The sequence below is a fragment of the Papaver somniferum genome, chromosome 5 (genome assembly GCF_003573695.1).
Source record: "Papaver somniferum cultivar HN1 chromosome 5, ASM357369v1, whole genome shotgun sequence".
NCBI classification, from domain to species: domain Eukaryota; kingdom Viridiplantae; phylum Streptophyta; class Magnoliopsida; order Ranunculales; family Papaveraceae; genus Papaver; species Papaver somniferum.
In genome coordinates, this window is record NC_039362.1 from 31,544,774 (window position 1) to 31,553,596 (window position 8,823).

The window sequence follows — 8,823 nt, forward strand, 5'->3', positions numbered from 1 at the left end:
TGGTGGTGGTGGTAATCGGTGATTGGTGGTGGTGATAATCGGAGGTGGTGGTGGTGGTAATCGGCGGTGGTGGTGGGAGGAGGTGGTGGTTATATATATATATAAGTGGTTATTAGGTTGGTTTTAAATTAAATTAGGTTAAGGATAGGTTAGTCATTTCAACATTTTAGGACACCCCTTATCATTATAGGGAAGGTGGCCTAATAAAATCATGGTCCACTCAAAAAAACCATGGTCCCTAAAAAATCATTCTATTTTATCCGGAAGAACCAGTTTTGGGCTTGGTCTGGGCTTATACTCTTCTTCGATCCACCAATATATATCAATAATATATACCAGCCCCGTTGATGCTTTTCTAGATTTTTTCCCAATCCTGCAATTCACCAAGCAAAAGAGAATGAAACGAGCATTCGATGACCTAACCAGTGGTGGCGCCACCCCAATTTCCGCCACCAATATCAAGAAACCTGTCTTCTTAACCAAAGCACAACGTGAACAATTAGCAATTCAACGTCGTGAAGAGGAAGTAGCCGAACAAAAACGCCGAGCAGAACAATTAGCTCAACAACAACAAAACCCTAACTCCTCCTCCTCCAACAACCACCGCTCTGCTCGCCCCTCTTCTCCATCTCATGATTCTCGCCACCACCGTTCTCGTGACAGAGAACGTGATCGTGATCGTGAGCGTGAGCGTGATAGAGAACGAGACAACGAGAGAAGAAACCGAGAACGGGAAAGAGAAGAAGAGAGTAGATCTAGAGAAAAAAGTAGGGTCGAGAAACAAGTGGAAAGAGAGAAGGAGAAAGAACTTGATGCTATCAAAGAACAGTACTTAGGTACTAAAAAACCTAAGAAGAGAGTGATTAAACCTAGCGAGAAGTTCAGGTTTTCGTTCGATTGGGAGAATACAGAGGATACATCGAGAGATATGAATGCTCTTTATCAGAATCCACATGAGGCTCAGCTTTTGTTTGGCAGAGGGTTTCGAGCTGGTATGGATCGTAGAGAGCAGAAGAAATTAGCTGCCAAAAATGAGAAGGAATTGCGAGAAGAGATTAGGAAGAAGGACGGTATAGAAGAGCGTCCCGAGGATTTGGCGATGCAGAGACAGAAAGAAGAAGCTGCTGATTTATACGATACCTTTGATATGAGAATTGACAGGCATTGGTCTGATAAGAAGCTTGAGGAAATGACTGAAAGAGATTGGAGGATCTTTAGAGAGGATTTCAATATATCATATAAGGGTTCAAAGATTCCCAGGCCTATGAGGAATTGGCGTGAGAGTAATTTGAGTACTGAGTTGTTGAAAGCTGTGGAGAAAGTTGGGTACAAGACTCCGTCTCCGATTCAAATGGCTGCAATTCCGTTGGGCTTGCAGCAGCGTGATGTGATTGGGATTGCCGAGACTGGTTCCGGTAAGACTGCTGCTTTTGTACTTCCTATGTTGACTTATATATCTAGGTTGCCTCCTATGAGTGAGGAGAATGAGGCTGAAGGGCCTTATGCTGTTGTTATGGCGCCTACTAGGGAACTTGCACAACAGATTGAGGATGAGACTGTGAAATTTGCTCATTATTTGGGCATTAAAGTTGTTTCTATTGTGGGTGGACAGTCTATTGAGGAACAAGGGTTTAAGATTAGGCAAGGCTGTGAAGTTGTAATTGCAACTCCTGGACGTTTGATTGATTGTTTGGAGAGGCGTTATGCTGTTCTGAATCAGTGTAATTATGTTGTTCTTGATGAGGCTGATAGGATGATAGATATGGGTTTTGAACCACAAGTGATGGGAGTTTTAGATGCGATGCCTTCGAGTAATTTGAAGCCGGAAAATGAAGATGAAGAACTTGATGCCAAACGTATTTATAGGACCACTTATATGTTTAGTGCTACAATGCCGGCTTCTGTGGAGCGGTTGGCTAGGAAGTACTTGAGGAATCCTGTGGTGGTCAATATTGGAACTGCTGGTAAGGCTACTGAATTGATAACTCAGAATGTAATCATGATAAAGGAATCAGAGAAAATGCCAAGGCTGCAGAAGCTGCTCAATGATCTGGATGAGAAGACCGCAATCGTATTTATCAATACTAAGAAATCAGCTGATTTTCTTTCCAAGAATCTGGATAAGAACGGTTACCGTGTGACAGCTCTTCATGGAGGGAAGTCTCAGGAGCAACGTGAAATTAGTCTCGAGGGATTTAGGAACAAGAGGTTCAATGTTCTTGTTGCGACAGATGTGGCTGGGCGTGGAATTGATATCCCTGATGTTGCGCATGTCATAAACTATGATATGCCAGGGAATATTGAAATGTACACTCATCGTATTGGAAGAACAGGTCGTGCTGGTAAGACTGGTGTGGCCACAACATTTTTGACTTTGCACGACACGGATGTCTTCTATGATCTTAAGCAGATGCTTACTCAGAGCAACAGCCCTGTGCCACCTGAGCTGGCTAGGCATGAAGCTGCGAAGTTCAAGCCGGGGTCTGTTCCAGACAGACCTGCTCGACGAAATGACATGGTTTATGCCCAGCATTAGTGCCAGTTTAGCTGCTAGAATTGATGATACTATTAAAAACTGATGGCAGATATTTATTTTGGGCGGAAAAGTCTGCATATAGAATGCATGATTTTCTGAGGTACTTTTTTTCGTTTCTATCTTTCTAGTTATTAGTTTTAATAGTAGATTTTAGTACTTATGCAGGATGTATGTTTCCTATAATTGTACGCTATGCATGTTACTTGATCTTGGCATGTGAAAACAATTTCGCTCTATCCATGGTTAATTGTTTTGAAACTTCTTACGACTTGGTAATTGTCCCCATCACCTCTCGTTCCATTTATGTCTCTTCTTTGGGTTTCTGATTCTTGCATATATAAGCTGTGTATTATTCCAACCAAAACTGTAGAAAATTGCTGCATTGTAGTACACAACTTTAAATTATGTATAGAAGATGGGGTTATGGAAATGCAAACAGCCCTATAACAGCATTTGTATTATACTCATGTGCCTTCGCCGTGATAGTTTGCTGAACTGCACCTTCTACGAGGGTGTTCTGAAATGGAAGTATGTAACTGGTACAAACCTGTCGACCAACTCATCTTTTGCTACTGCAATTTTGTATACTTTCTAGGTGGAATGGAAGGCCGAAAAGTGAGCAGCTTGTTTTATGAACTAATAGTCCTTTAATAACCAGTGCATGAAAAGACTGTATTTATCTATATTGGAACATGCTTTTGGTCAAATTCAGGTTGCAGTCTTGTTGTGTTTAGAGGTTACTCCGACATTTCTAATTAATCTAGTAATGAAAACCTATAGACAGACTTTTGGATTTGCTTATAGTTTCAATCGATACATACAACGGATCAAGTCATATGTTGTGTTCTTGAACAAGTCTTCATAAATGCCGTCGTTGCATGTAGGTCCACACTGACGTTACCCGCCCATTCTGAACTAATGGCAGATCTTCTCTTCGGATGGAAAGATATTCATCCTGAATGCATGATTTGTTGAGGTACTTCTTTTATTTCTACCTTCGTAGTTAGTTTGATAGTAGATGTTTTGTACTGATGCAGGATAAGTGTTCATGATGATGATGATGTGCATGCTAGCTTAATCTTAATCCCCAATTGAGCTTAGCTTCAGTAAAAGAAGGTTCTGAAAGTAACCCGCTTTGCTATCCCATAACCGATATATGAGCTTGTCTCTGAAGGTGATTTTTCGCTGCTTGGCAGAAAGTTCCAATTCTTGTTGATATGTAAGTAGTCTTGGTACCTTCTTTACTTTTACTGCGACTTCTTTATTTTGGAGCCGTAAAAATATCCCCGTGTTGAATCTTTTAGAGTTGGCAACAATTTTGTTTTTGCTGTCTCTTCTGTTTTGCGAACTCGGCCTTTTTTTAATGATCCTGGGTCTATCAGTTATCTTGGGCATTTTCTCTTCAGTGTTTTGTGGAACGATAGAGTTGGTAACAATTTTGTTTTTGCTGTCTCTTCTGTTTTGCGAACTGGGTCTATCAATTATCTTGGGCATTTTCTCTTCAGTGTTTGTTTTGTGGAACAATAAAACATCTAGCATCGCACCCGGCAAAGGGTACCCAAAGGCCTAGTCTTCTAGGGTGAAGAAAGGGTGATAGACCCTGATTGTAGGGTGTGTCAGCGAAGTTTACAGTCAAGTTGGACGTCTAGATATTTATATCATATTTTTCCCAGAAACTGCCTAGCTGATTTTTGGGCTTGCTTATTCATGGCTTAGTTATACATGTTGCTCAGCATACAACTGAACGTGGCAGTAATTTAGGTAGTGATGAGAATAATCAGCATAATATTTAATGAAAACAGTTTGTCCTTTGATGGACAAGTTTGTCTGTATGTTTGTGAAAATTGGATATTTTTAGTTTTGGGTTCTAACAAGGAAACAGAAGAGAAGACTAGTTCTGCAATTGGCCTTTCTTTTTTTCTTTGGAATGTGGAGGCAATGTTGTGTATGTCATAGTTTTTAAATAATTTTGAGTATTTGAATCTTGGATTCTACCAAGGAGAGAATACTAGTAACCCTTGATGCCAAAAAGACGTGCGATCCCAACCGACTAACTGAACTAGGGTAAAATACCAATAGTACGATCCCAACTAGTCGAAGGAAAGACGAACACAAGGAATAATCACGTGCTACATAGCCTACCTGGAGTTAACCTCGTATAAGACCTTACAAAACTCTGATTGTGTAACAACTGGTTGCTCAAACCGGTTTCTTCATTGTTGTCAAAACTCTGATTGTAAAACCGGTTACAAAACTCTGATTGTATAACAATTGAAAAACATTGTTGTCCTTGCCATGATTCTCCAAATGTGTGACACTTTCCAAATTTCAAATTCAGTTCAGATTTTGAGACGTTATTAGAACCAAACCAAAACTGAAATTCTCTCCCCCGGATGAACCATATATGCAGGGTGTACTTTACCATTTAGTGTGACCGTGTACGACACAAATCTATAAAACTGCCGATCGGCCTTAATGGGAACAGCACGACAGGCAATAAGCGTGCAGCTTACAAGGGGAAAACTGGGTAGTCGGGTTGTTTGTTCAACTAGGGATGAACATGGTGTCGGTTAACCGTTGGAAACCGACCGAACCAGACCAATAAGCAAGAAGCCGAACCAAACCATTTAGATTTGGATTGGTTTGGTAAAAAAAGTTGAAAAACCGACATTACTGGTTTGGTTTTGGTTTGACCTGAAAACCGAACCAAAAACCATTGGGGAACCGATTAATTTTTAAACTTAGTTTCTACCGTCGATTTAAAAGTATTAGATTCTACCCATTGATTTAGAGGATAAATAGAAAACCTAAACCTAATATTTCATTATGATACTCTCCCTCTTTCTCTTTCTCCTTCTCTCAGCCGCCTCCCTTCTCCACCCCCAACTAGAGCTGCTGCTACTCGACTTTTTTCTTCCCGTCTTCCTTTCGTTTTTATTTGTCAATACCTAAATTAAGATATATTATATATCTTCTTTTGATCTCTAGAATTAGAGTAAGCTTTAACTATTCTTGATTTTTTTTTTTGTCTGTATATTTGTGTAAACCAATACTATCGGCAATTACGATTTTTTTATCTGTAAATTTGTGTATTTTTTTTTTGGTTTGACATAATTATTGGTTAACCAAAAACCACTGGGACAAACCGAAACCAACTGGAACCATTTGGAAACCGAACCAATGGTTAATGGATTGGTTTGGTTTAGATTTTTAGAAACCAATAATATTGGTTTCGGTTTTGGTTTGGCTAGAAACCGAACCAAAACCGACCATGAACGGCCCTATGTTCAACCGAAAACCTGAGTATATATAAAATTCGAAATCTACTGGCTGGATCAGACTCGGTTGCCCAGCCAAATTTCCCCCCTCTTAGGCCAACCCCTATGGGCTAGAGATTGAAAACCCGAGTATATATAAAATTCGAAATCTACCGACTGGCCGGATCAGACTCGGTTGCCCAGCCAAATTTCCCCCTCTTAGGCTAACCCCTAAGAGTTAGAGATTGGAGTTAGAGATTGAATTGCTAGATTGGCCAAAAAGTATTGTAAATCAAGAAAAAAGTGTGGGGAAAAAGTTAACACTATTTTTGGATACTTCTCTCCTAGCATTTGCTCGCAGTCCACCTATCAACGATTCAATGCTAGGAGTCCAACTATCAGTGAGATTAAAACGCTTAATGGTTCAGCGCTCAAAAAATGACCAAAACGCTGAATGGTTCGGCGCTCATAAAAATCTGACGGCTGAGAATAAAACGTTGAATGGTTCGACGCTCAGAAAGTGATTTAAATGCTAAATGACCAAAACGCTGAATGGTTCGGCGCTCACAAAAATCTGACGACTGAGAATAAAACGTTGAATGGTTCGACGCTCAGAAAGTGATCTAGATGCTGAATGGTTCGGCGCTCAGTGGTCCCAGATGACGTGGACTGCTAATCTCGCTGCTAGATTAGCACTCCCATGGGACTTAGGAGGTTGCCTGACGTGGACTGCTAATCTCGCTGCTAGATTAGCACTCCCATAGGACTTAGGAGGTTGCCCTATCTGACGTGAATAGCCAATCTAGCAGCTAGATATCTAGTCCATAGGGGTCCCAGATGACGTGGACTGCTAATCTCGCTGTTAGATTAGCATTCCCATGGGACTTAGGAGGTTGCCTGACGTGGACTGCTAATCTCGCTGCTAGATTAGCACTCCCATAGGACTTAGGAGGTTGCCCTATCTGACGTGGATAGCCAATCTAGCAGCTAGATATCTAGTCCATAGGACTTAGGCCAACCCCTATGGGCTATAGATTGAGCTGCTAGATTGGCCAAAAGATGTTGCAAATCAAGAAAAAAGTTAAACACTACTTCTGTCTACTTCTTTTTCCTAGAAGGTGCTCGCAGTCAACTAGCGGCGAGATCGAAACGCTGAATGATTCAGCGCCGGATCAAAAAGTGATCAAAAAGCTGAATGGTTGGCCGCTCACAAAAATCACACGGATCACAAAAATCATAAAATTTGATCTGATGGCTGAATTTTAAAGCACTGAATGAAAAAGTGATCCCAATAATGAATGGTTCGGCGCTCACACGGATCCCAAAAATCACAAATTTTGATCTGACGACTAAAATTTAATACGGCTGAACGCTGGACAGTGGTCCTAGCAATACCCATAGGATTAGAAGACTAGGCTTAGGGTCTCCAATTTAGGGTCCGTGAGGAGAACTGTTAGTGCTTGCTCTGAAGGACCTAGATATGAAATAGGGCAGTTAATTGACTGTGAGAAAGAAAGTAGTTGCATATTACAAACAAAACATATTATTCCTACTTGGGAGAGTAGAGCTGAACATAAAAACCAACCCACCACCCTAACAAAAGAAAAAACTAAAATAAAATACAAATCGAGATTCTTCAATGATCTTTGGGATCAACTCCAACTGATTTCAGCGTCTCCACGTTCCGTGGTCTGCTAGATTAATTCACAAAAACAAGTCAGACTTTAAGTTAAAAAGCCTTTTGGAGATGTTGCTGTGTTATCTAACCAATTAATTTTGTTCCCGAAAATCTCTTACCGAGTGAAAGCATCTCCACGCATGGTATCAGGAATGGTTTTGGATTGGTCGTTGTTGAAGTCCTGGATATGAGCAACCTTCCTGAAAAATGATTTGTTGATGAACTTGTCAGATTCCTCCATCACAAGCTCTGGCTCCTCCACCTCTGACAATGTTTCTCTTCTCTTCTTCTTCAGTCTCACAGCTGGGTTATGACTTAACTGCTGGTTAATAGTGTGCACTCCTATTAGTCCTGCCAGCAATATTAAACCGGCTGACACGTACACTGGTACGTAATCCCCTTTAACGCTCCAACTGCTGCTTGGTTTAGATGAATTCAATTGTTGACGTTGCTGTTGAGAATAGTGATGATCGTATGTCCCAGTAGCTGGTTTCATTTTCGGTGCAGATGATGTCACGAAAAACCTCTGCTGCCTACCAACTCCCACCATTGATTTCACCATGTTCCTCTGCAATTCATTCACGTAACAACAACAAAACTTAAAATATGTACTGTTAATCCGTTCATGTTAATAATGTAAAACAAGATAACAACAAGTTACACTTTAAACACTTACTAAGTTTGAAGCCATGATCACTTCCAACCCTTGAGGTATGTTACTGATATTATCCCCAGTACTAGTACTACGCAACGCAAATTAGCTTTAGTTACGATGAAATAGATGAACTTGTTTCTTTCCCGACATCAATGGCTTAGGATATATACAAACAGGGATGGGACAGTCGAATTTCCAGGTGTTCGCGAAGTATCAATCTCCAAGAAACACGTGGTGCTTCATGCAAATGCATTACCTATTAGCGCTCTCTCCAGACGACACATCATGTCATTCTTTGAACACAACTCAGCACAAATCAAAGCCAAGCATCATGCATGTCAAGCACACGCATGACAACACACTGAATAATAGCAAATTTTTTACTTGTAATCATCATCTTCACATAATGAAATTGTGTTTGATGAATCTTGGGATATTATATATCCTCATGTAACAATATCTTAGTAGTCTAATAAATACATGCTTCAAAAAATAAATAATGAAATCTTCCTGTGGAAGCAGGTTTTAACATCGAACCATGTAAAATTGATTGTATCTTTTAGTCGAAAGTTCCTTTTCATAGCAAGGCCCGTCCTGAGGTTTAAAGTTTGTAATTATATTTCATTTATTATTATTCATAAAATCAAACATAAGTATTTTGAATTTAAATTTTGTAATTTTTTTTAATTTTTGTTTT

At 40.1% G+C, this 8,823-nt stretch overlaps 2 protein-coding genes across 3 annotated transcripts; one reads left to right on the forward strand and one right to left on the reverse strand.

The window, feature by feature from the left end:
* The first annotated feature begins 355 nt into the window (after positions 1-355).
* On the forward strand, positions 356-4,335 carry LOC113281305 (DEAD-box ATP-dependent RNA helicase 21-like). Of its 2 annotated transcripts, none has more exons than XM_026530017.1 (2): positions 356-2,636; positions 3,421-4,335. In XM_026530017.1, the coding sequence occupies exon 1, from the start codon at positions 398-400 to the stop codon at positions 2,534-2,536; it is 2,139 nt and encodes a 712-aa protein (XP_026385802.1). In that variant the 5' UTR covers positions 356-397; the 3' UTR covers positions 2,537-2,636; positions 3,421-4,335. The 2 variants fall into 2 exon arrangements, with proteins under 2 accessions (XP_026385802.1, XP_026385801.1); XM_026530016.1 differs by having other exon boundaries at positions 3,574-3,988.
* Positions 4,336-7,429: 3,094 nt separating this feature from the next.
* Positions 7,430-8,050, reverse strand: LOC113278913. Its single transcript, XM_026527637.1, has 2 exons — positions 7,591-8,050; positions 7,430-7,487 (listed from the first exon to the last, which is right to left on the reverse strand). Exons 1-2 carry the CDS (start codon positions 8,031-8,033, stop codon positions 7,430-7,432), a joined length of 501 nt encoding a protein of 166 aa, XP_026383422.1. The 5' UTR covers positions 8,034-8,050.
* Between the last annotated feature and the right edge of the window lie 773 nt (positions 8,051-8,823).

Coding starts and splice junctions, on each gene's coding strand:
- LOC113281305 (XM_026530017.1), top strand. CDS start 398: ATGAAACGAGCATTCGATGACCTAACCAGTGGTGGCGCCACCCCAATT.
- LOC113278913 (XM_026527637.1), bottom strand. CDS start 8,033: ATGGTGAAATCAATGGTGGGAGTTGGTAGGCAGCAGAGGTTTTTCGTG. Junction 7,488..7,590: donor CGTGGAGATGCTTTCACTCG/GTAAGAGATTTT, acceptor GAATTAATCTAG/CAGACCACGGAACGTGGAGA.